Below are 26,795 nucleotides of genomic sequence, written 5' to 3'. Positions count from 1 at the left end.
CAATGTTTGTCAAAGAGGTTGCTAGCTGGGCCGAACTGCCGATTGCTCAGCTCGGAGCCCATGCGGCTACTCACTGCATGGTGGTAAGTTTTCGGACTTGTCTTCTTTGATCTGTCTTGTACTTGGTTTTTTATATGCTGACGCTTGTTTTCTTCTCTTGGTAGGTGAATTCAACCATCCATGCCTTGGCTTATCAGTCCGAGGTGAACTTGAAGCGAGCCCTTGCAGCCGAGGAGTCTTCCCGCAAGGCCCACACCGAGCTGAACTTAGCCCGCAACCAAAATAATCAGTTGAAGAAGTATGCATGGGCTAAGAAGGAGCTTATCACGTTGCTGATGTCAGAGAAGAAGGAGCTCGAAGAGTGTGAGGCGGCTTTGAAGAGGGAGCTCGCGGAGTGGGAAGTAGCACTGAAGAGGGAGGTGGAGAACCTCGAGGCTCACGTGAAGGAGCGAACTGAGATTTTTCTTCAGACAATGGAGGAGGCCAAGGACAAGGCCGTCGAAGAGTACAATTCTTAGACGGAGTACCAGAAAGAGATGGTCGAGGTGGGGACGGTGAGCTACCGCAAAGGTTTTAAACTTACCAGGTGGCTGACCCGACGTAAGTTTCCCAAGCTCGACCTCAGTGTCATAACCAATTTGAGGATCACAAAGGAGATGGCCGCCGAAGCTGTCCAAGATCCAGACTCCGAAGCAGAAAGCGACGGTGACGGTGACCTGTCCGATGAGGAGGAGGAGACCAGTGCTGGCGAGAGCCGCATGGAGACAGATCCTCCCGCCGAAGCCTCCAATAAGGGCGAGGAGCCGCGAAGTGACTAGATGCCTCTTTTCTTGGTCCTTTATGATGTATACCCCGAGTCTCCGAGCTCGGTTCATAGTGAAAGTTTCTCTTTTTTCTTTTTCTTTTTTTTTTTGTACTCAAAACTTTACATTATTGAAATACAAGTATTTTGGCTATCTCTGTGCAAAAAAATTTTTAAGTGTAAATAACTCCCGAACTGGCGAACTATACCAAAAATAGGAGTAAATTTTATCTAAGTGTTGGTTATCCCGAGCTGTCGAGATAACGAGCTGGAACTACTGGTAGGGATAACCTCGCATTGTTGTACACCGAGGTGGGCAAACACTGTAGTGTATATACTTGACCTGTCTGCACACAGGCTACTTGCTTAGGTGTCGGCTATCCCTCAGTGCTGAGCCATCGGGTCTGACTTCAAATGGGATCAACCTGTTGTTATATGCTGAGGTGGGTTTGACATAGTAGGGTTTGTACCCGAACTATCTATGCCTCATGCATGAGAACTGGTTTGCCTATGCCGAAGAGGCGACTAGGACTTGTCTGCCTATGCCGAAGAGGCGATTGGGACTTATCCGCCCATGCCGAAGAGGCAACTGGGACTTATCGTAGTGCTAAGGTCTTATGTCAGTTCGGCATCATGGCCCTTGGGCATCTGGGAGTGACTCATAGTCCTCTCTCCAATTCAATGATCACAAGTAATACCTTCTTAGGTTGCCAATGTTCCACGCTCGAGGTACTTGCTTCCCTTCCAGAGTCTCGAGCTCGTACGTACCTTCCCTGAATACCCGTCTTACTCGGTACAGACCTTCCCAATTTGGTCCGAGCTTACCAACGCCGGGCTCAGGTACCATAACCTTCCGAAGAGCCAAGTCGCTGACGCGGAAGTGTCACTTTCTGACCCGAGAGTTATAGTACCGAGATACTCTCTGTTGGTAGGCTGCAGTCCGGATGTATGCCAGGTCTCGTACATCTTCCACCAGGTCTAGATTGGTACGGAGCTCGTCATCATTCGTCTCTTCTCCGTATGCCTCTAAGCGTAGTGTAGGCACCTAGATTTCTGCTGGGATCACTACTTCTGTGCCGTAAGTGAGGTTGAAATGAGTCTCACCTGTGGCAATCTTGATGGTAGTCCGATACGCCCAGAGTACACTGGGCAGTTCGTCTACCCACAACCCCTTGGCTCGAGCTAAGCGAGCTTTCAGTCCGCGAAGTATGGCTCTGCTACTAACTTCCGCTTACCCGTTTGCCTGAGGGTGTGCCACCGAGGTGAAATTTTTCTGAATTCCCATTTCGGCACTCCAATTCTGAAACTTAATATCCTCGAATTGCTTCCCATTATCGGAGATGAATACCCGAGGTAGCCCGAGGCGACATACTATGTTCTTCCAAAAGAAATTCTGTATGTTGCGAGCTGTGATTGTTGCTATAGGTTCAGCTTCCACCCACTTCGTAAAATAGTCTTGTCGCTGGCGGGAATCCACTGTGCGAAGGGCCATGAGCTAGTGAGGTATTTCAGATCGGCAGTAGGTCGGTGGTGGAATAACAGTCCACAACCCAAGCCGAACACATTGTCGTAAGTGAGGCTGACTAATGAATGAAGGTGTTCATTATGGAATTTGGAATTCAGCACATCACACATTCCACTGTTGTGTGACTACACTAGATCTACGGGAGATTGATGTTAAAAGGTAGCATCAACGGAGAATGTGGCAGACCCATTGACTAAGCCACTAACACAGAAAGTGTTTGAGAAACACGTGGAAAGCATGAGACTCCGGCTTATACCAGATTGGACCTAAGTGCAAGTGGGAGATGTTAGATAGTGTATGCCCTTATCTCCAATCAGAATGATGTACATTATGACATTTAATGTAAATGAATAAAGTACATATTTGATTCATATTATTATGGTGTGTTTCTGTGTAATACCCTTAAACTTGACACTTATGAGACTCGTGTTAGTTTAGAATCTTCACAGCCGTTGGATAGATCTGGGAAGATTTATCCTGCCAAGGCTGACACTGATGTGCTGCCAAGTTGGTCGGGGCATCTTGTCTCAGTTACCAGGGTGAGACCTGAGGTACATGCAGTGTGGGTTTTCTTGAAACCCTGAACCGGACCAGAATTCCAGTATTGCCCTAAACCTTGTAGATAAATGGGCAAAACTAGAATGTTACACCTGACCCCTAGACTCGATTATGATACTGCACTAGGTGTCGGATTGGGTTGTCTTTGATATGCCAATCAGTGAGATCCTTAGAGGGGGTCAAAACCTGGGTATGTTGGGACAGTCCGAGAATTCATCTGAGTGGGTGATCATAGTGACAAGATCAGCCCTTTTGTCGGACAAAGTGAATGATCGGGGATGCACTCTCTCTGATGGAAACCAAAACTGCCGGCAGTTGATTTCAATCGTTGAAATTTGTTTTGCAAAATATATTTATATACATACATACATACATACATACATACATACATACATACATACATACATACATACATACATACATACATACATACATACATACATACATACATATATATATATATATATTATGGTTTCAAAATGTTTGCAAAATGTTTTAATTCCTGGGATCCATGTATGTAGAAAGTGCAACACTGTACCTTGCAGCCGAGGGAGAGGTCCTCTCTTGTCGGGTAGTGCTTGATCATTATGGGCTGAGAGGTTAAGTGTAAGACCATTGAGGGTAATACCTAATGGGCTAACCTTGCATCTGCCCACAGTCTTTGGGTTTTTATAAGGTGGCTTGACCCAAGGACCATTTAGTGCAAATGTTGGGCCCATTAAGAGCCCATGGTGATGGACTCAGGGGTTCACTGTCTCCTACAGTGAATTTTGCCAGGCCTTGTAATAGAGGTTGGGTTGAACCCATATGGCTGATGTGTAGATCAATGTTTGGGTCCCACACAATACAAGGATGACCAATTGGGTAGTAGTTTAGAGGATAAGTGAGCACATAGACTTAATGGGCCTAAAGTTCAATTCGAACTGACTTAATAAGATTAATTAAAGAGGGGCGGTTCTGGGATTTAGATCAGCAGATAGGATAAGGGATTGTCCCTATCCACTTAGAGAGTCCAGATCTAAATAGAGATTTGGATCAAGAAACTCCTAATTAGATTAGGAGGGTTGATCTTTATCTACCAAATCCAAATACAAGATTTGGATTAGGAAACTCCTAATGGGATTAGGAGAACCTCTCTTTAAAGCTATAAATAGAGGAGTAGGGTGAACTTCTAGTTGATCCATCAGTCTATTGATTTAAGAGCGATGACAGCATACAGTTTGACTGCTTATGTCTTTTGCTCTTTCTCTCTCCTGTTCTTGCCGCCATACCAGTTCGATCTCCACCTGTGGGAGTGGTCAAGAAGTGTTCTTGATATTACCTTTTGGCAGAAAAGGTAATCAAGAGTCGTGCTCACTAGCCCTCCATCAGATTCTTGCTGAAAAGCCACCCTGCTGATTCTGCTTCATCCTGCACCGTGTCATCTTCGGTGGAAGCAGTCTTTGAATCTCTCCTTGGGTATGAACACCTTCATTGGAGGTTATTGTTACTTCGTATTAGGTATAACCATCCACTCCCCTTTTGGTTTCAAATCTGGTCTGGTTTATGTTCAAGATTGATCCTTGAAAATGCAGTTTTCTAAAATAGGGAATGTGATTCCCACGTGGGAGAGAGAGAAATTTTTGAAATTTCGCCCAACCTTCCTGCAGGGTTTGGCCATCCATATGATGGATCTCTCATCCCTTCAGGCTCTATTCAGGTTGGTGTAATCGACGCACACGCGCCACTTGCCGTTGGCCTTTTTTACTAGAGCTAGGTTAACTACCCAGCTCGGCTAATGGACTTCCCTGATGAAGTATGTCGCTAGGAGCTTCCCGACCTCTTCATTGACTACACACCAGCGTTCTGGGGCGAGGTTGCGCTTTTTCTGTCTAACTGGCCTGACTAAGGGATCAATATTTAATTTATGAGTTAGAATCTTGGAATCTATTCTAGGAATCTCTGTCGCGGACCAGGAAAATATATCTAAATTTTTTAGTAAGAAGCTTACCAGCTGAGAGCGAAGTGGCTCATCGATCGAAGCGCCAATCTGGAGAGTCTTGGTTGGGTCATTGGTTGAAACCAGGATGTGGACCATCTCCTCTATTGGTCGTTCGAGCTCAATGTCAGCCGCTAGCTTTGTTTTCCCCTTGAGGGTGGCTATGTAGCACTTGTGAGATTCGAGTTGGTCACCTCGCACAACTCCTACTCCATAGTCCGTTGGGAACTTCATTGCCAAATAGTAGGTGGATACTACCGCATGTAGGATGTGCATAATGGGTCGATCTACTATGGCATTATAAGGAAAGGGAGTCGCGACCACCAGAAATGTGTGCTCGAACCTCGTGATATTCGACCACGTGCCGACCTCTACAAGTACTGAGACTCGCCCGAGAGATCTGATCTCTTCGCCACTAAAGCCTACCAGTGGAGTGTCTGTCGGCTTTAAGTCGATTTTTTGGAGTTGCAGCTTGTCGAATGTGACCTTGAACAGTATGTCTGCCGAGCTACTCGAGTCCACCAGGATGCGCTTGACTTCAAAGTCGTTGAGCCTCAATTTTATCACCAGAGTGTCGTCGTGAGGATACTGGATCCCGCACGCATCGTCATCTGTGAAACAAATTGGTTCTTCAAGTCAAGGTCGCTTTGGCGGGTTCTCCTCTTCGTTTTCTAATTCACGGACTGAGGTTTGCCCAACTGCCGATGTACACCCTGCGATGATGGACCCACTAGTAATCATATGGATTACCTCGCGGATCGGTCTCTCCTCGGGAAACTGTTGTGGCGGCTGCTCGTTCTGCCTATTGCTGGTCTCGGGGGCATTCCTTCTCTGGTCCCCCTGTCGGTCTACTTGTCGATTTGTCTGGCTTCTTTCTTATCGCTGTACAAAATTTTTTAAGTACCCACAGCGGATGAGCTCCTCGATCTCGTCGCAGAGGTTCCTGTAGTTTTTCATGTTGTGTCCATGGTCTCTATGGAAATGACAATAGACATTTCGGTTTCTTGTTGCAGGATCTCCCCTCAACCTAGGAGGCCACTTGACAAAGGAGGAGTCCTTGATGGCCATTAGGATTTCTCCTCGCTACAATGAATCAGAGAACCGAGGGTGGCTAATCCGATGAGGTCGCTCCGATGTTTAAGTTAGTAAACTGTGGTGCAAGCTGAAAGCTTTGAGAGTTGGAGAGCTAGAGAGCTAGAGAGTAGAAAAATCACACGTACCTTGTGTCATTGGGGTTGGTACCTTTATATAGTTAAGCCCTCGTGGTTTTGCGGAATCGGTTCTAGGATCTTCGTCCTGAGGGGATCCGTTTCCGCTTTAATTGGGGAGTAACGTATCAATTAATAAAATTTATCAATTCCGCCCGATCCGGGCGGGGAGAAGATTAGACCTACCGTTACGCAACGTGATCCCATGAGGTTCGGAGTCTACCGGAGTCGTTATGTGGCAGTCCGGGTCGGTAGCCTCGAGTTGATACTTCAATCTTTTAGTTCCAAACTGGATTGGATGCCGAGGTGCCTCGATGCCGAGGTGACTCTACGCTGAGGTGACCCTGTGCCAAGGTGATTGAATACCCGAGCTCAATTGTTGCGAACTAGGTTTGCCAGGCTGAGCTGTCATCTCTTAGTCAGGTCGTGTCCACGTGTCCCCTTTTCGCTAGGTCAGGCCAAATCACCCTCCATCACTATCATCTCGCCCTACCATCTATCTAGTAATAAACGATATTTGTTACAAAGCTATTAGAAGTTAAGTGCACGAAAGGTGACCTAGCTTGTGAAAGAAAACCTAATCTAGCTGGCTGACATTTGTTATACTTCGATATGGAGACGCTTGTTGTGGCTCAACATCGGAATCAATATTACAACAGAAGCAAGCCTACTCGCCCTAATAGATTCGTTTCTTCTCCGTCTAGAGGGTTCAGGGAAATCAATTGCAGAACTTTTCAATCTGGGGCAGGTATCTTGCCAAACCTTTTGAAGTCCTATAATGGCTCTTATGCAATTAGAAGGACTAGTTCTTCCCCTCCAAACCTTTTCAATCTGGGGCAGGTATCTTGCTAATGGATGGGAACATAGCACCAGGTGGTTCAGGGTGTCGTTCTATGCCTCTGCTCAGGCCTTTGCGAGTATCCTGATGCGAGTCCAAGAGCATCACAGACCAGAGCAACGATGACGTCAAATCGTCCTGCGCAATGAACATGAAGTCGAAAATATGTTCGCCAATCTCGACGTCACTGGTATGGCACGGTGGAGAAGATTTCCCGGCTTCAAACGCAACATCATCTCCTTCGACTTGCTCTGGCCAACGCACACGGTTAGGTTTTCCTCATCATCATTGTCGTCGTCATCTTCGTCTTATTGTTCGGTGCTGGGAGGTCTGCTAGAACTTGAAGCAGTTGTTTACCTTTCTTTTATTTTGTTGAGAAAGAAGATGATGAACAGTGTCCAAGGGTAATTTTGACAATTTTAAAAGTCTTAAGTCGCACGTGAGGTCACGTGATATAGATAACTGATGGTCCATTAACTGTAGGTACTAGATTGTCGCAAAATGAAAGTTCAAGTACTAGATTGTTGCGTTTTAAAGTTCCAATATTAAATTGGTACTCAACATAAAGTACGAGAATTTTCCCTTATTTTTAAAGTATAAATAATTTCTTATTTAAAAACTCAAAACAAGTTTTATAATTTTCGGACAAATTAAAAACTAATTTTAATGAAAAAAAAAACTATTTCTCAAGACATGCATACAAATATATTTTTAATGTAATTATCAATCAAACCCTATTAAATCTAATCTCTAATGATCTATAACTTATGAAACAGAACACCCTAAAACACTCCAATCCTAAACACCCACCAAATTATTGGCTGGTATATTTTTGGCTTTGCGTGTTTTTCACCAAACACACGGCCTCACAACTTACCTAGCGAGAACGGTCCCTAAATATATTTCTTACTAGGGTTGTTTCTAGGTTGCTAAAAGAATGAGGGTGTATTTCTGCATTCATAAAAAACTCAAGGTGGGTCTAAGTATTTATCCGTATTTTGCTAAGGCTCAGGTACGGGGCTCTGATGTGCAGAAAAGTCCATGCAAAACAAAGATAGCTCTGGATTTCACTCCCTCTGCTGGCCGCTGCAATAAAAAACTCTTATCTTCATCTCTTCTCAGTTCTCACTCGTCACTCGAGAGGGAGGAAAAGAGAAAAGAGCAAGCGACTGAGCGAGCGATAGAAGAACAGAAGAAAAATAGAAAAGGGAGAAGAAGATGGCCGCGATACCGGGGATTGGTCTCTCATGGCGGTCAAAGGTCTCTCAGAGACCCTCTTTGAACCCACCTCGATCTTCGCCTCGTCGCGCCTCTTCTCAAATTAAAGTGGCACTTTCGGTTGAGAAGAAGACTTTCACGCTTCAGAAGTCTGAAGAAATCTTTACTGCCGCCAAGGTACGAAAAACGACCTGCCCATCTCTTGTTTTTTTTTTTTTCTTTTAAGAAAATTAAATGCTCTTTGATTTGTGGTGGTTGTTTCTGTGGAACTGAGGAGATCGGTTTGTTAGAGTTCAATTCCATTGTGCGTGTGCTGGTCTATGTTTTCAGCTCTGCGTCGATTTTTTTTTTCAATAAACTATGGGAAAATTTAGGTCTTATTTTCTCTTTTTGTGATCGATGCTTCGACAGTGAAATATTTGGTAGTTGGACTTAATAGATTTTTCGAAGTAGGAAGATAATTTTATAGAAAATTTTATATTCGGATTGCTTTCTATTTTCAGTTTTTGATAATTTAGGTTTTCCTCTATCTTTTTATTTTAGACAATTAGATAGGAATTTCAAGTAATAAAGTTTATTTTGGCGGTGATGTCATTCGAAACTAAGATGCCTTAGTGGAAAGTTTTGATATGTTCCTGAAGTATCTTTCTTCAAGAAATGAAAATTGGGTCTTGATGTGTTACGTGAAAATTTTGGATTCTGAAAAAGATGGAATTATTGATTGAATTAGATTTGTGACTGACCATTCTAAATGCCAAAAGTATTCCGGGTATCCTTTATCAGAGCTCGATATCTGGCAAATTTTTCTGATTATTCAGAACAATATAGATGTAAAATGGTAGGAGATCCAACTGAAGCGTTCCCTGAGACAATATGGTCATGACAGACTCAAGTAGAGCATTCAGTTGGCAAGCCAATAGTTATATGGTTGGGAATTGGGATCATCAAATCGAAATTCTTACCCTTTTCCTGTATTCATATTTTTTCCTAGTCCTGAGCCTTTTGTGGAAGCTCATTTTACCATGTTTACATCAGCTGATCAGCATCACATTATCTTTTCTTAGAAACTGCTTGGCACTCTCAATTGCAACTATATCACTCATTTGATGAGGTAATAGTCATATGGTTGGGGTCATCCTTGTGCTTTTCCCCCTTCTTATTTTCTTTTTAATCCTTTAGCCATTTCCTTAAGCTCATTTGTCCATGTTACAACCTCACCATTTTTATAAGGACAACATTGTTCAACATGAATTTGGATACCTCTGGCTTTTCTTTGGTATTGAATGGTAATCTTTAAAACAGGTTGTTTTTGGAAAAAGGCTGAATATGCAAACCCTTCCATTCTATTTTTTGAAGTTAAGCAGGCCCACAGTAAAAGTATGATAGCTGCTTAGATGTTCAAGTGTTATGGAAATTGTATTTCAATTCCAGCATCATGTGTATGGACATGTATTTCTTAAGAGGATAACATTTCTTCTTTTTTGTCTCTTGAAAGTAACGTTGTTATACTTGGACTGGACATAGAACTGTTTCATCACTTCCAACAGTGTGGTCAACCATTTAGCTTGCTCAAATAAAAATGTAAAAAAAGTAAAAAAAAATGTTAGAAAAAATGTAAACTGGTTTCAGATTATCTTTTAAAGCTATTTATATCAGAATAAGCATAGCCAGTAAACGTTAGAGGTTTCAACACTTCAACACATGTATTTGGAGTATGTCTATCAACATTTCTAAGAACCAGGCAACCAAAAAACTGTTTCAGCTGCTGATTCCCACTTCAAATAGTCCAACCGTCCAATCTGAGTCAGACAACAGTGTTTGAAAGTTGAAATGCAAAGTAAATGTTCTATTTGTGCTTAACTTTTGAATATTAATTTGCTAACATGATTGTAAGATTTTGTGGTAGGATTTGATGCCTGGAGGTGTAAATTCTCCTGTCCGTGCTTTCAAATCAGTTGGTGGACAACCCATTGTGATCGATTCTGTGAAGGGTTCTCACATGTGGGACGTTGACGGTAACGAGTACATTGACTATGTTGGTTCATGGGGTCCAGCAATCATAGGTCATGCAGATGACGAGGTGATATTCTTTCTTACTTTCTCATCATTTTCTAACCTCATATCTAACATGAATGCACATGGAAGAATATTTTCTATGAAGGTTATGTCAGGAAACTAATCTGTAGGCATTCTCTTTTTTGCATTTTACTAACTATATTTTCTTACCTGAAGATAGGCAGTCTTTAGTCCAGCCTTTTGAAAATTTGGTAGGCACCAGCCCTTTGCTGGATACAGATACAATTTGTAATTCTTCAATATTTAGAATTTATGTACTTGTATCTTCCCTAAAGTATTCCTAGCCACTGTTTGGTTGCCTGGCCACACCTATTCAGGTGGTTGGGCAGTTTTCAAAGGCTAACTACCTAGACATGCCTGGGACATAAAACCATAGGTCTTGCACATAGAATGCTTTAGATTCTTATATTTCCAAGGCATTTCAACTGATTTCTGATTAGATTATGTTATTCAATTCTACAATATATCAATGTAATAAAAGATTCATGGGGTTTGCTCTTTTTGATATATTTTCCTCTTAAACAAGTTAGTTGATGAATAAGACCAACTGGTTTTATAAAAAGAATATACCTCGTATTATCTAGTGGTGGTTGTTTGATTCGAAATTTCATATGTTGCTATTGTTATTCCCTTGGATGCTCTTTTGAGGTGTTGCACGATCATTTTTTATCAATAACCAAATCAAAAGAACTTTTTTACTTGATAAAGCTGAGAATGAAGTACAATTGTCCAGTTTCCTGAGGAGAGGAGAGGAACCAGAACCAGCCTTGAAAGTACAATCATTAGCCTAGAAGCACAGTTCCCCAAAATAACTTGCGTCTCCCCACTCTTGCTAAATTGTCTGCTATGGAGTTAGAATGTCTACAAATCCATCTTAACAGACTTTCACATTGAAAGCTACAGCTCTGGCCTTTTTCCCACGGTATCAAAATTAAAATCAAGTTCATATGAATTGTCATGACCATATCTGATTGTGTGGGCTTATTCAGAGTGCTTGCTGGAATCTTTTAAGTGTTCAAATCTAAAATGGATCAGATGGAAAACATAGTTGGGTTAATCACCCATGACCTAGAAACCTCTCAGGTGAGATCAATTGAATGGTGAACCCCTGGGCCCTTGTATGCCAACATCACCTAATGATATCCTCTTGGTGGGCAGTTATTACCAAGTTGAGATCAATTGAATGGTGAACCCCTGGGCCCTTGTATACCAACATCATCTAATGATATCCTCTTGGTGGGCAGTTATTACCAAGTTGACATTGGCACCCCACAAGGTGTGCCCCACAGGAGCCCCACAGCACATCCCAACTGTGTATTGGGAACATCTCTGAATAACAAGTACGGGAGATGTTCCCAATGCATGCTTTGATGTGCATGTGGGGTGCAGATGTGAACTCATTATTACCATATGCGATATGTAATAATGATCATTTTAATTGTAGTGTTAAATATTTGAATCTTACTGGATTATTTGTTTACATCCAGGTGCTTGCAGCCTTGGCTGAGACAATGAAGAAAGGAACAAGCTTCGGTGCTCCATGTATTCTAGAGAATGTGCTGGCAGAAATGGTGATATCAGCTGTTCCTAGCATTGAGATGGTGCGGTTTGTAAACTCAGGCACAGAAGCCTGCATGGGTGTGCTCCGCCTAGCCCGTGCCTTCACTGGGAGGCCGAAGGTGATAAAATTCGAGGGTTGCTACCATGGCCATGCTGACCCATTCCTTGTCAAAGCTGGCAGTGGAGTCGCAACCCTTGGGCTCCCTGACTCCCCTGGGGTCCCAAAAGCTGCTACCATTGATACCCTTACATCTCCTTATAATGACGTCGTAACAGTGGAAAAGCTTTTTGAGACCCACAAAGGAGAAATTGCTGCTGTTATCCTTGAACCAGTAGTTGGAAATTCTGGCTTCATTACTCCCAAGCCTGATTTCTTAAATGCCCTTAGACAGATAACAAAAGAAAATGGTGCTCTCCTAATATTCGATGAGGTAATGACTGGATTCCGTTTGGCTTATGGTGGAGCTCAGGAGTATTTTGGCATAACTCCTGATCTAACAACACTTGGGAAGATTATTGGAGGCGGCCTGCCTGTCGGTGCTTATGGAGGGAGAAGGGAGATTATGGAAATTGTGGCGCCATCAGGGCCCATGTACCAAGCAGGGACCTTGAGTGGGAATCCATTGGCAATGACAGCTGGCATCCACACACTTGAGCGGTTGAAGGAACCTGGAAGTTATGAATACTTGGATAAGATCACAGGAGAGCTCATTCAGGGAATTTTAGATGCTGGTAAGAGAGCTGGGCATGAGTTATGCGGTGGACATATTAGTGGGATGTTTGGTTTCTTCTTCACAGAAGGGCCGATCTACAGTTTTGGGGATGCAAAGAAGAGCGACACGGCAAAGTTTGCTAGGTTTTATAGGGGAATGTTGGAGGAAGGCGTGTACTTTGCTCCATCACAGTTTGAGGCTGGATTTACAAGCTTGGCTCATACCTCTGATGATATTCAACGGACTGTAGCTGCAGCTGAGAAGGTCTTCCAGCGGATTTAGACATTTAACTCCGCACTTTGCCCTCTTTAACTGAGAGCTGTTTCTTTGTCTTTTTTTGGTAGAAATTGAGTTATTTCTTCTGTAGCTTAGTTGTAACCTTTTCTGTATCATTCTATCGTTTGTTTTACGGATAGCGAGTGTATGAGGCGGTTGCATTCTGCAAGATTATATGCACAACTGTTTTTATATAAATCTGAGGCAAGTACTTGTTTGTTTATCTTTTTCCAGCAGGTATTCTAATCATTAAGGATGAGTTAAAAATATGTTTCAAAAATCAGCACGGGAGATGCCCCTGTATTGTCTCTTAAACTGTAGTTGTGTGTCTTCCTCAAGAGTCAAGACAATGTACATGAATTTCATAAGTTGTGTCAACAATTCCTACTCCTAACTCCTAAGACGATTGAAACAAAACCAATATACTCTCTCTCTCTCTCTCTCTAAGCTGTATTCAACACCTACATGATAACTCCTTGACCACATGTAGTGTATAGCTCGCAGGGTCACTTACCATATGAAAAGCAATAGCTAAGCTATTTTGGATGCTAGATTTTATGGTAGGTAGGAGGAGATGGAGGGGTGAAAGGTATATCCAAAGTTCAAGTTCTGGGGTCTCTCCTATTAAATATGCGGTGGGGGTGATGCAGGAACTGAAGGTAACCAAGTTTTAGGGTCTTTTAGATTGAATGCAGATGGTGGAGGAGGGGAGGCAGGGACTAGAGGTATCCAAGTTCTTGGGTCCTTTAGGTTGAATGCAGGTGGTGGAGGGGAGGTAGGGACTAGAGGAATCTAGGTTCTAGGGTCCTTCAGGTTGAACGAAGGTGGTGGAGGGGAGGCAGGGATTAAAGGTACCCAAGTACTTGGGTCTTTAAGGTTGAATGCAGGTGGTGGAGGGGAAGCAGGGATTAAAGGTATCCAAGTTCTTGGGTCCTTCAGGTTGATTGCAGGCGGAGGAGGAGATGGAAAAAGCAGAGGTGGAGTTGGGGAGAGTGGGAATGGGAAAGGCAGAGAGGGTGGTGGGTTTAGAAATGGTATTGGGGGGAACGACCAGGATGGAAAAGGTGGCAAGTGAGGGAAAGGAAACGAGGGAAAAGGAGGTAACTGAGGCAACGGAGGTAAAGGAAAACCAAATGGTGGAAAGTAGGGCAAAAAGAACTTGGAGGAATTCAAAGAATTTGAGAACTCCTCTTTGTAATTTCTGCATAAGGTAATATTCCTCTTGCGTGGTCTGTAATTCAGTGCACTTAAGCTGTAAACGCAGAGATTGACTTGCTTTGACTTGATTGCTATCTCATCAGACGTGGTCTTCAAACCAGGAACATTGCATGAAGAAGATGAGCTCCCAATCAAGCTTGCTTTGCAAAATGACTCTATCGCTGGTCCATCTGCGCATTCAAATCCATCAACTGATGGGATTTCCAACCTATAAACGCCAAATCTATCTGTTTTTCTGTTGACTGAGAAGGAGAACCTTTCCGAGGCAGTGGGTGAGTTTGCATTGAACTCACAATCTATGTGAACGTCCACATCTGTTGAGGTAATTTAAACAAGTGAACACCATAAGCCTCTTACTCATATCTCTACCAAAACCCACCTACCCAGTGGCCAGTGAGATGAATCTAAATTATCTTGAAACCGTTTCTTAGGTCGAATTTGTATTACCTGGTAAGAAGTAGCTGTGCCTAGAGAAGGTGTTGTTTGAGCATATGTCACAGAAAACCACGCCCATTACAGTGATTCTGGCAGCGGGTTTTGCTTGATGAGCATTCAGCGAGAGCGATGGAGCAAAAACGGATACAAGAAGAAGACAGACAATCCTCGGATCCATGGAAAGAAAACAGGGGAAAGGGAGGAGAAGCTTCTACCAGAGCAGAAGAGCCTCTACAGTTGTAGCTGTACCCTGAAGAGCTTTTTAAAACATCATGATAAAGTTGGGACTTGGGAAAGGGTATTTTATTTAAGTTAATAAGCCCCGTGACTACTTGATGTTGAAACAAGTGCAATCAACGAGTTGAGAAGCTTTTTATCACGTCGCTAGAAACAAAAGACATGTGAAGGATTTTTGGCAGATAGTGGGTGGGTGGGTTTGGAAGTCGGAATTGTAGCTCGTTCCAGGGGTGGTATTGGATCGATTTAGAGGAATTGCTCCTCATGGAGCGCGCTTCACACCGACCTCACTGCCACATCTCACTCTGTATTGTGAACATTTTTTCATGAATAATAAATATAAATAGGAGATGTTTCCGATGAACAGCCAAGACATACTGTGAAATCGGTATGAGGCGTACTCTGTTAGGAATAGATCTAGACTCGATTTAGAGGCACTGTAAACCCTTAGATGGTTGGATTGGTAGCAGAAGGTAACTTGGATGGAAGATTGGAAATTTTGTTTTATTGTTTGTTTGAGAATCGAGAATGGTGTCATCCTCTACGACTCATCTTATTCTGTAGCAATATCTAGAATGTCACAAGCACTTGTTTTCTAGTATAATACCCAGAACTGGTGTTTAAGTGGATTTTGCATTGGTGTTTGCTGTGTGAACATGGAATAGAGATCAGTTTCATACATGCAACTCTAACAATTAATATTGTAGACATTAAATTTTTCATGGCCCCCCAAAAGGGCCCTATTCCCATAAATTCAATTTTGCCCGTGTGCCTTAGTTTGGGTCCTTCTATTTGGGCCCCATATTGTTAAATATGTACATGGGTCAAATGTATTTGGGCTTTATTTTTGTGAGTCCATTAGCATGATGGAGGGGTTCATATGGGATTCACTTTGAAGTCAAATCTAAATTCAAATTTGAATTATAAGTCCAAATGGTTTATGGCATGGTTTTCAAAATTGGATCAGATCGGGAAAAACGGAATTGGTCACTTGACCGGTTTTGTTTTTCCCCAAAACTGTTGATTTTGGTCAGCAAACCACTGAACCGGCCGGTCAACCATTTGAACGGTTTTAACAGTTTTTCAAATTTTTTATTTTTCTTTTGTTAGAATTGGCTGATCGTTTGGGTTAAACGGTCGGATTGTTCGAACCGGTAACCAAACCCCTAACTGGTTTGGTTTTAAAAATCATGGTTTATGGAAATAATCCAACTAGAATCCATTTCAAGTCAATGATTGAAGATAGAATAATTGATTGAAAATCATTCCTTCTAGAAATAGTAAATTGTCAAACATTCTTTTTAAAAAGTAACTAGAGCCAATCAAATATCTAGTCAAGCAAGGCACATCTTCCCATAGATGGAAATTAGTCAATGATTGAAGAAACAATAATAGATAATAAATTATTCTCTCCAAGAATGACAATAGTTACAACACTTCACTCTCTAAAAAGAGTAAAAAGAACTAATCAAATCCTCAATTAAGGGGAATAAGAAATTAGACCAAGAAATCTATAAATAAGGGTTCTCGTCAAGAGGGAGGGGACTTTGGACCAAAAGAAGAAAAACTAAGTAAAGTAAGAAGGCTCTTGAGGAAGAAAGAGGCATACATATCATCTTCCTAAGAGCAAAGTCATAACATTCTTAAAAGCCCAATTGAAGGAAACAATCTCCATCACTCTCTAAACTAGTGGTGTCAATTGGACTAGATTTGGTCCAATTCAATCCAATGCAATGTGAGTCCATTGTAAATGGACCAAGTTCAATCCAATCCAATGAATATTTTGGACCACTTAGGATCAATCTAATTCAATGTCTGGACCATCCAATCTGTCAAATTTGTTTTGATTTAGATTGGTTTCAACCCAAACTTGGTCCATTGACACCTATATTCTTATCTTATATCAATGGACCAGATATTGGCTTAATCCAACCTAATCTATATAAATTTATTATGGACAGACCAGGTCCAATCCAATCTAATAAATATTTTGGACTGATATGTCTTATTGGTCCGTCCAATATGTCCAAATTGATTTTGGAATAGATGGGGTCCAATCCAAAAACCGGTCCATTGACACCCTTACTTTGAACTATGAGAGCATGCCATCCAATGCTCGGCTTCAATTTTCAAGTAGAAAGAATTGCAGCATTAAGAGAAAATCAGATGTTCTATCTCCTTTTGTAAGAAAATTCAAATACAAAGAGTTTGTACCCTATTTATTTCAAATATATAAAAATTATTTAAATTTGTCTTTATTTTTCTTGTATTTGGATTTATACATAAAATTTGTGTCAATAAATATATCCAATTTTGTGATGCTATTATATTTATAATTAGGCATTAATGCTATTTTACTTGTGGAAATAGGTAGCCAATATATAGTGGTTACCATTCAACTAGTGGGTGGTGTTCATCCAAATCGGCTACAGCTTTATAGGTTGCAATACCTTTCCAGCACCATAAAAACCTGTTGCCATTGTGTCACATGAGTTTTTTCAACTTATGTGGTTATTTGTACACATTTGGAAATTGTCCGTTTATGCGAAAAACATGCCTTCAGACTGTGAAAGATATTCCAGTACACGTGTAAAGGCCCACATGTATGAGAATACAAGTGTGCTTAGGGGTGAGTATGGGTTGATCTGATTTGGTATCATGGCAGAACTTGGAATCTATCATGTAGGGATTGGTTCTAGGTTTTTGGAATTGGAACCTATTCTGTGAAGGTCGATTTCAGGGTTGGTTCGACTTTATCAGTTCTGGAGTCGGTTCCAAAGTCTACCCATGGAACCTATAAAATTTGACTTTCAATAAACATAATATATAGTTTAAAACTCGGATTATCTTTATTGATGAAATTGAATAATTTAATACATAGATTATCATGATATATTAATGTAATATTCAAAATTTATCATTATAATTTAAATTTTGTAAATATTAACTTATACATTATTTTTTAGGACAAATTTCTTAAACTAACTTTATGGTTTAATTAATTAACTAACAAATCCTTATTATTTAGTAAGGGTTTAGTATTTCTAGTTTTCTAACAATTGGCTAACTCTATCCCTAACGTTAGTATCCGTTAATATTCTATCACAATCTACATGTGACACCACATAACGTATAAAAATTTTTTAAAACACAATATTACCCTCCATTCCAATTAAACCAGGCAGCTTAACCCAATGGCGGAGATTTTGCCCTGTTTTCACTGTGGTTTTGTTAGGTTGGCTTAATGCAAAGCAGAACATTAACTGGAGCTTGACACCACTCGAAGATTTTCTCCTTCGAGTCAGAGACGATACTATCAAAACGCTTGTCCAAAACCCGAGAGTTAAAGATCCGAGATGTAGACAATGAAAGAAGAAACCCTAGAGAATTCGAAATACAGAAGGGGACCGAAGATTGAGAAACGAAGAATGATTTATACCAGAGGCAAAACGAATGGATTGAAGACAAAGATATTTTAGGGTTTTGTGAACGGTTTGAAAGCAATAAAGAACTTTTAGCGGGGATTTCAGATTTTTTGATAATTGAACGACCAAGTTGGCGGTTCAAATTGGAAGGATTCAACAGCCTTGCAAAGGCCTCCATAGCGAAATACGAAAAATCACAGAAGTCGTCAGATGCACTAGAAAAGCAGCTTCATAGTCTCTTCTTTCACAACTCCAATATGATTATGATGGTATGATCGTGATAGAACCAAAAATACTCAAAACCAGAAATTACTTCATCAACCAATCAGTCGTCCGAGATCCGAAAACCTAGAATAAGAAATTGTGATTCTTGTGTTCATCCGCAGAAGATGCAAAACCAAAAATGCGATACACTACATCAGCCAATCTAGATTTGTTGTGGTGTAGGTCGTGTGCGCGTGGCATGTCGGTCCTTTCTTTCTGAACTGATTTCTAGATAGCTTTCACAGAAGCACTCCCAGCTCGCCTGGACATTTCTCCAATATTGTGGATGCAGACAGTTAAGGGAAAGATGACCGCCCTTAATAGGTTTATTCCATCCTTGAAAATTTTCATCAATTCGATTTTATTTTGAAATTTTGATGGATAATAGAAAATAAATATGATATTTTATTTTTTCGTTAGTACTTAAGGATGATGTCAATTGTAAAAAAAACTTGAAGGACTTTAAGAAATAAGGATAGTTTAAGTTTTTTTATACACATTCAAATATTAAAATGAAAATAAATGATCAAATCACTTAACCCAATGGTCAAGTGAGACTCAACTTTTTAAAAAATGACCCGGAAACAGAATCATTCTGACCACCGGTTTCCGGGTCGATAGTATGATCATCCGGTTTGAAATTCAAACAGAGCCCATTCTGACAAACAAATTAAAAAATAATTAAAAATAAAAAACAATCAAAACTGTTGGAAGAATCGACGATTCGACCGTCCAAATCAATGGGTTGTTAACTTTTCAATGATTTTTAGCCAAAAACCGGGTTTGAAATAAAACAAAACCGGTTACTTGAACAGTTCCCAGACCGAAGGGTCCGACCATCGGGTCAACGATGTTTCGAAAACCTTGGTGAAACCATAACCTTTGTAACCATGAATACTTAAGTTTAAATCTTCACATCTTTAAAAGTCTTTTAGGGTTTATTTCAAGACAAATTTGGTTTCAAAGGCAGTAGTTCCACCAAGATTGGTTTCATCAAGGCTGATTCATTGGATTGATTTGGATAGAATAAACCATTAAACCCTAGAATCAGTCTGGGCAGGGGTCGATTCCAAGAATGTGAAACCAAAACCTACCCTATAACAAATTGAATAAGATCATATTAGGCCAGTTCCATTCCGTTCAAGGTAAAACCTACCCATTTGCTCCACGCCTAGGTGCGATGAACAGCTTGTCCGTATCCTAGACTGAATGTAAATACCCAAAAGCAAAACAATTGATTTTCACTATAATAATAATAATAATAATAATAATAATAATAATAATAAAACTCGTACTTGGACTGTTATACATATCAGGCTTATCAGCTGCCGTAACTTGATTACAGAACTGTCTGTACTGCCAACTTCTATTAACGAATTGCCAAGTCCACAAACTTTTGCTACACAATCACACCTCTAGCCTCTTACATGCTGATTTAGAGATGGAAAGATGTCTGTATAAATGAATACCTCAACAGACATAATCAAATGCGTCGACCTTTGAGGGAGTAAATTTAAGGTACACAACAACAACAACAATAACAACAAATAACTATAACTGCTACTACATGTATTACACCACCACCATGCATCATTACATACAAACACCTTTAGCACAAGACACAGCACGGTAGGCGTTGGTATCCTTGGTATGATGGATGTGTCTCCAGCAATTTGCACTCCATTCGTTCTGGGAAACATGTAACTGATGCCGATCCTCTCAATTTTTGCCAGTGCGTATCACATTTTCTTTTGCCCTTACAATATGGAGCAGGAGCAAACACTTTTCCTGGGGGAATCATCAACCTTTTTTTCTGTTTCATACAACCAGCATAACAAACTTGAGAACAGTATACAAAGTTGTGAGTATTACACCACCACCATGCATCATTACATACAAACACCATTAGAATGGAACAACAAGAACTCGCAACAATATCTACAATGCAAAAAGTCATTTTCCAAACGCAAGTGGTTATTCCCTACCAGATTAGGTAAAACTTTCACAAAATCGTTCGAAGTGCACGAATATTTTTTGAGTTTCTATGCAGCTTTTCAGACCACCAATCTTGTAAGAATGGTTAAGATGTTCACAGCACCCTTTTTTTTCATTTTAATTAGTTGCACATACAGATCCACAAAGTCAATCATATAATGATTTCAACTTATGCAAGCACGATACCTCCAGAAATAGAAATCTTAGGCTGTGTTTGGCAATGCCTTAGAGAATTAATTCTAATGAATTTTGTGATTTTAAGAATTATTTTTTGTTTAACATAAGAAAATAGCTTGAACTAAATATTTTTGTAGGCATAAAACTCATTCTAAGAATTCATTCTTTGGTGCTGAAAAATAAGCTTCAGAAAAGAATTGTTTTTGGCTTAAAACTCATTCCTCAAATAGTCATTCTTTGCAATAAAATTTTAACCAAGCATAGCCTTACTCCTCCCCCATCCCAACCCTCGCACCCATAGAGGGAGAACAAGAAACCTTAAAGGCATACTTATCTTTAGAAACATTGTGTTTAAGTATACTCGCTAAAGGTACCAAATTACTGAAATATGAGCTGCCATTAAGCCTTGGGGGCTGTTGTTTTAATGGAAAATAGATGAAGAGCTTTTCAATTTGGTAAAAGTTCAATTATATCTCTAACTCTTTTATGGCCAAAACTTTGTTTTCCACCCTTTTTACATGAAAACAAATGTTGCTTTAAGAGTCGAGAACGATCCAGCCATCCTAGAGTCTTATCTCCCATTGTAAAACTATGTTAGGTGGATCATTGAAATCAATGGATACTAAAACTGAGGCTCTAACTTTATGAGCCATCATTGAACCTGAACCAGAAAAATAGTGCCTACATCACGTATGGATGTTGCAAAACAGAGATAAACAGCCACTTCAGTGGAGAAGGCTAATTTTCTTCCAAATCAATGAACTAAAAAGATAAAACAACATATGAAGAACTCAAGATTGGACGGGAGTTCAGGAAAGACATAAAAAGAGTATAAAAATATAATACCTTCCCATTTTTCTCTCCAAAAAGTGAATTCAAGATTTCATGTTAGCATAATTAAAATAATGAATAAAATAAAGTTCCAGCAAACATTTTCAATAATAAAGGATGTACTTACCCAAGGGCCAAAGTTCATACTGCATTGTTTTTGAAGGGGCTTGTAAATTTAAAAGGGGTTTTGTTAGAGTCTTCAATTGTAAATGAAAAAGTAATAACTATATACATGGCCAGAAGATAAATCTCTTTTTTTTTTCATAACCAAGATCAACCCCCTCAAAGAAAGAAAGAAAGAAAGAAAGAGAGGAATATAAAAAGAAAATATGCATGCACTTTCTTTATTACCTATGTCCAGGCTTTGCAACCAAAACAAACGAAATACACTGATTTTTCCCCATACAAGGCAGTAGACCCCCCATTAAATAGAGAGATCACAGGATTTTTGTTTCTGCTTCAGAAACTTATGGATACTCTGATCTTTCCAGATCAGAGAGATGAAAATGCATAGGAAGAAGAGCTGAAAGAAAGGTTTACTACCAGTTCTTCCTAGTGCCACATTGGCTACAGGGTTAACAGATCCTTTGGAATTTGGAGTGCCAGATATATTTTGATGAAGTAAATCCCTCCTAGGGTGGATGCCTTTATGTGGCTGCTGTACCCTTGACAAGGTTCTCATAAGTAACCATATTAACAATAGAGAGATGGAAGTTATAATCAATTTGTTATGTTTAATGCGGCCAAGAAGAATTTTTGACAGATTGGAAAGGCTGGTGAACAATATTTGCAAAGACATAAACTTAACTTTCTGATGGATCAGGTTCTTCTTCTAAATGAATTGAAGAAATTTAGACATAGAGATTTTGTCTGTAACTAGTAAATGTTGTGGGCATAGAGAGCAATATACTGTAAAAATCTTGGCTTTGGGATTTTCTTTGTAAATCTACACATGTTGCATATTAACAATTTTTGTATTACTCATAAAAAAATGTACATGCATGTGCACAAGGACTAAGAACATAGAAAGTTCTCAGCCAAGAAAATCCAATATACAAGCATAAGCTCCTTGCTAACTTTGATAGGTTATCAGATGTTTTTTCACCAACCCTATTCATTGCATCTTCTGTATATTTTCCTTGCAGATATGATTTGTATCATGACGTCTAAAATCAGGAATCATATAAACCACATGACTTAACAAGGCTGTCTTCTGGGAAAAAAGCATTGAAGGTTGGCTCAAATGTTTAACTGGGAGACAACTGTCTACAATATAAGTTGTAAGAAAAGGCAATTATAAATTCAACAATGCCCAACAAGAATTATCTGACTTAAGATAACCATGTTATAGTGTTAAGGACACTGATGACCAGTTTAAAAGGATCTCTTGCAGATTGAAAGAAAGCAAGAGGCATACTGCACCGCATAGAGACAGAACCATAAAGATCCAACTTCCAAGGACTGGTGTTTAGCAGGAACTCCTCTCTAGGATAGCCTAAAGGGTGATGTAAAGGTGCAAACAATTAATTTTTTTTTCTATAAAAGATTGAAACTTGTACTTAGAAATGGACTGCCAAAAGTGAAACCCAAATGTATTAGAGGAGGAAACTATAAGTTCATCTTTTATTATAAATTGAATTATTACACCATTTTCATTGGAACAACATGGACCACAATTGAATAAGACTACTATCACATGCTAATGACTTCAGGACTAAAGATGCAATGTAAAACAACTTGCCTGTTTTTGTTTTCGCTAAAGATGGCTGCACAACAACATGCATGGTGATAACCCCTCCAGGAAGTTCACCAAAAGGTACTCTACACTGCCCAACAGTCTTGTTGTTTTCCAAGATTTTTCCAGCACTTATTAGTTTTACATCACTTGCTGCCTTGGGTACAACTTTTTTGTCTGCAATGAACAAAAGTGTTTTAAAGGAATATTCAGAAAACAGGGCAACAGGGAACATGATAAAAACAAAAAAGTCATTGCACAAAACAGAAACAATTTATTGTAACCCATAGATAAAAGTGAACCAAATGAAGAAGCAAATGCTTCAACTTCATGACCAATCTATCGGCCATTTGTGAAAAGTCAGAATTAAGAAATTACAAAATACAAAAAAAAAAAAGATATGGGACTTCATTCATGATGGATATTCTGTCTAAACACAATAGAGGTTAAATTGATTATTGATTCTTGATGGCACTTTAAGAGCCAACAAGCATACAATTTGAAACATGTAATTTATCCATGATAAATTGGATGAATAATATATAGCATGCAACAAGATAACATCAGACCATAAATAAAGAATTGATTTGTGTAAATTGGTTAAGCAGTACATCAGAAGCAATGCCCCCTATTTCTAACAAGAACTTGTTTGGTAAAAGTCAAGATTCTGAAAGGCCAGAATCTGTTACCCATGAAAAAATATGCATGTGATTCTGCAAACAAATACATATTCTACGAAAAAATGGCAGGCACATATGAACACATTTACTTCTAAAATGTTATACATATGTGTGTGTAATACATAAACATTTTTTTGAGAAAGAAGGTAAAGTATTGTATTACTCAAAGAACGGCAGGCACATATCCTGTGTGCATAGATTCGAAAAGAGATCTAAAGTAAAAAAAAAAAAAAGAACTATATGGCCTATTCTTGAATATTTTGTGTGTTCTTACCCAAGAGTACAACCTACCCCAAAAGCCTTTCAGTAAATTCTCTTCTGTGTTATATTTATTTTCAACAATCTCTTGTTTTTTTCCGCCCAAATAGACACATAAACATGTAAACATATGAAACCCAAATCATTAAACTAAACTTTGATGGTTGTTCTTTGGGCAACGGGCAACCCAAGACAATCAGGTATAGCAGTTCTGGGAGATCATGAAGGTGCCATTTTGAATACATTCTCCATCCAATAGGATGGGCAAGATTCCATGAGAGGTGAGCTCCTCTCCTTACTACAAGGCCTAAAAAATAGCAATAAATCTTGGCTGTGGTTGTTTTGAAATTGAAAGAGATACACAGGTTGTTGTAGTTGTAAGATGGAAGTGCAGGTCCATGGAAATACTGCTATACCTTAAGAAAGGCTGGATCAATGATAGCATCACTAGCTTAGAAGATAGGCTAACAATTTCGGGGACTTGTCGGCAAAGTATGGGGATATAAGAGAAGAGATGTACTTGGATACAGCATTTCTAGCGTAGAGTTTATGGGGGATCTGCAGTAAGCAGTCCAAGGGCTTGAAACTTGTATCATATATTATAATTCCTTTTTCTGTATAGATCACTATTACATCGTTAATAAAAGTTTAAACTACCAAAAAATCACTTTATAATTTATACAAACTAAAAGGGAGCAAAAAAAAAGGAAAGATAGCTAAAAATCAATAAGTTATCCTTTTTCTGATTTTAGGTCCAGAAATAAAGTCTTGTACTGATTCAGAAGTCATAACATCTACCATTTTTAAGCAAAAAAAAAAAAAAAAAAACAGAAGCTAAATGTAAACTTAATCCCGGCGTCGTAGCGTCATTCAGTAAATATAAATGGTCCAAGTTAAACAAACAAAATAAATAAATAAAGGTTCCCCCTAGAATAGAAAAAATGGGAAGATATAGAAAAGCTTCTTCTCCAAGATTACCCAAGACTTCCTTGTATGAAGACTATAAACATCATAGATTCAAATCTACTGGAAGAAGGGGGAAAAAAGAAGGAAAGACCAAAAACATAGAACATGATGACGACTTCAGGAAAGCAAAAGAAAATCTCTAACCTCTTGGCCACTCGGCAACGATTCTTTCCTTAAGCATCGCGACCGTAGAGGTTGAGGAATATCTAATCGGACCAATATCCGATCCATCGTACAGACGAAATTTAAGCTCGACCAGATCCTCTTCTGGCATTGGAGCTCTCAGAAATCTCCGATCAACCAATCGGGACAAAAATTCACGAGCTGTTTGTGTGGATAATCCCTCTTCGATAACTTAGGTTCATTCAACCTGAAAACCCTGGACTCAAACAGTCCGGTGGAACAAATTAAGAAGTCGCGGTTTCAACTGTCGGAAACATATAGGTAACAGCACAATTCAGTTGAAATCACTGCAAGGAAAAAGAAAAAGGAAAGAAGTAAAGAAATATCAAATACCTTCAACAACAGATTGAGCGTAGCTGTTCCAGACTAGCGATTCACGAGCTTTTCTAGGGTTTTGAAATATGCACCACGAGAAGTCCAGAAATTGAGTTCGAGAAATCGATAAAGGAAAAGTCTGTGAAGCCCTAGACCCAATCATGACGCCATTTTCTCTACTTTCCCTTCCTTTTTTTTTTTTTCTCCTCTCTCCCTCTCCGTCTCGCGCTTCCAGGTGCGGAAAGTTGGGTTTCGAGTTCGAATCTTGTCACATAAAAAAGGCTTGTGCCGTGAGGTGAAGTAGGAACTAGGAAGAAATTTGGGTTTGGTACTGTAAGTGGGGCTTGCTGCTGGCTTGCTGCCCTGCCTTTCATTGACCAACTGTTTAATGGATTGATGTGACTCGTGGTCGGTGAAAATTATACGTATTTGAGTATTTCAGATTCAGCGATGGAAATATATTAGGCTGTTTTGGATAGCGGTGGAATTGAGATCTAGAGTGGCAACTAGGCTGTTAAATTCTTTTTTCTGTCGTTTGTGTGGAATAGTAAATGGAATTAATTGTAACCAATTTTCAGTCGGACAATATTTGAACCCGGATCCCTTGTGTACGGTATTCTGCCGTGTTCACCTGTAATTGGTAAAGGTAGCCGGCTACATGCAGCGATGCGATCAGCCGAGACCCAGTAGAAAATTTCTCAATTTTTACGTTTATCGTAATTCAAGTAGGGTATGACTATGATATGGAAAAATATGATATCCGAAGAATTTTGACTATGATATCGTAATTCTGATCAATCAATTGGAATCATAAACGTGGTGGTCATGAATGAATTTTGATTGATCAAAATTTTACCTAGATAACGAACTGAATCTTATTAATTGGCCGTGCCTGATGAAACCATAATATAATATCCTAATAATGTTTTATTTAGATGATAGATAAATAATGAACCTTAATTCAGGTTGTGCTTTTAAAGCCCATGAAATCCCAATTTTGAGTTTTTGCATTGGGGTCAAAAGTGTTTTCACTCCGTATAATATTTTTAAAAACAATTCTTATCAAATACTTAGGATTTAATTTTCTCGGGCCATGGCGCAAGGCACGAGCCTATGCAGGCCCGGGCTGGGCTGGGCTGTGCCGTGCTGCGGGCCAAGCCTTGGGTTAAGTTTGGCCATGAGTGAGGTCAGGTCATGAGAAGTATATTTTTTTAAATAAGAATTAAAAAAGATAATAATAATAGCAATATATATAAAAATTGAAAAAAAAATCTTAAATGTTTATTTTATATGAAGTTTGATATATACAATTGTTTATGTACAA

The 26,795-nt window shown here is 39.6% G+C and overlaps 3 protein-coding genes across 4 annotated transcripts; 1 reads left to right on the top strand and 2 right to left on the bottom strand.

Moving 5' to 3' along the window:
• Nucleotides 1-7,923: 7,923 nt before the first annotated feature.
• On the top strand, nucleotides 7,924-12,975 carry LOC104591788 (glutamate-1-semialdehyde 2,1-aminomutase, chloroplastic-like). Its single transcript, XM_010250812.3, has 3 exons — nucleotides 7,924-8,304; nucleotides 10,034-10,207; nucleotides 11,691-12,975. Exons 1-3 carry the CDS (start codon nucleotides 8,128-8,130, stop codon nucleotides 12,756-12,758), a joined length of 1,419 nt encoding a protein of 472 aa, XP_010249114.1. The 5' UTR covers nucleotides 7,924-8,127; the 3' UTR covers nucleotides 12,759-12,975.
• Nucleotides 12,976-13,023: 48 nt separating this feature from the next.
• Nucleotides 13,024-14,695, bottom strand: LOC104591789 (uncharacterized). Its single transcript, XM_010250813.3, has 2 exons — nucleotides 14,418-14,695; nucleotides 13,024-14,284 (listed from the first exon to the last, which is right to left on the bottom strand). The coding sequence occupies exons 1-2, from the start codon at nucleotides 14,581-14,583 to the stop codon at nucleotides 13,545-13,547; spliced, it is 906 nt and encodes a 301-aa protein (XP_010249115.1). The 5' UTR covers nucleotides 14,584-14,695; the 3' UTR covers nucleotides 13,024-13,544.
• A 4,874-nt stretch (nucleotides 14,696-19,569) lies between these two features.
• LOC104591790 (membrane-anchored ubiquitin-fold protein 3-like) lies at nucleotides 19,570-25,810 on the bottom strand. 2 transcript variants are annotated; one of them, XM_010250814.3, is made up of 4 exons: nucleotides 25,490-25,810; nucleotides 25,118-25,400; nucleotides 23,076-23,246; nucleotides 19,570-20,144 (listed from the first exon to the last, which is right to left on the bottom strand). In XM_010250814.3, the coding sequence occupies exons 2-4, from the start codon at nucleotides 25,245-25,247 to the stop codon at nucleotides 20,089-20,091; spliced, it is 357 nt and encodes a 118-aa protein (XP_010249116.1). In that variant the 5' UTR covers nucleotides 25,248-25,400; nucleotides 25,490-25,810; the 3' UTR covers nucleotides 19,570-20,088. The 2 variants fall into 2 exon arrangements, with proteins under 2 accessions (XP_010249116.1, XP_010249117.1); XM_010250815.3 differs by having other exon boundaries at nucleotides 25,118-25,352; nucleotides 25,490-25,761.
• Between the last annotated feature and the right edge of the window lie 985 nt (nucleotides 25,811-26,795).

This window comes from Nelumbo nucifera, chromosome 4 (genome assembly GCF_055504915.1).
Source record: "Nelumbo nucifera cultivar China Antique chromosome 4, China Antique-T2T, whole genome shotgun sequence".
NCBI lineage: Eukaryota > Viridiplantae > Streptophyta > Magnoliopsida > Proteales > Nelumbonaceae > Nelumbo > Nelumbo nucifera.
Note: the sequence above shows the minus strand (reverse complement) of the source record. Positions and strands in the feature narration are given on the sequence as shown.

Coding starts and splice junctions, on each gene's coding strand:
- LOC104591789 (XM_010250813.3), bottom strand. CDS start 14,583: ATGGATCCGAGGATTGTCTGTCTTCTTCTTGTATCCGTTTTTGCTCCA. Junction 14,285..14,417: donor GCACAGCTACTTCTTACCAG/GTAATACAAATT, acceptor TTACCTCAACAG/ATGTGGACGTTCACATAGAT.
- LOC104591790 (XM_010250814.3), bottom strand. CDS start 25,247: ATGCCAGAAGAGGATCTGGTCGAGCTTAAATTTCGTCTGTACGATGGA. Junction 23,247..25,117: donor CGTTGCCGAGTGGCCAAGAG/GTTAGAGATTTT, acceptor TGTTCATTGCAG/ACAAAAAAGTTGTACCCAAG. Junction 20,145..23,075: donor TTTAGCGAAAACAAAAACAG/GCAAGTTGTTTT, acceptor TGTATGAAACAG/AAAAAAAGGTTGATGATTCC.
- LOC104591788 (XM_010250812.3), top strand. CDS start 8,128: ATGGCCGCGATACCGGGGATTGGTCTCTCATGGCGGTCAAAGGTCTCT. Junction 8,305..10,033: donor AAATCTTTACTGCCGCCAAG/GTACGAAAAACG, acceptor ATTTTGTGGTAG/GATTTGATGCCTGGAGGTGT. Junction 10,208..11,690: donor TAGGTCATGCAGATGACGAG/GTGATATTCTTT, acceptor GTTTACATCCAG/GTGCTTGCAGCCTTGGCTGA.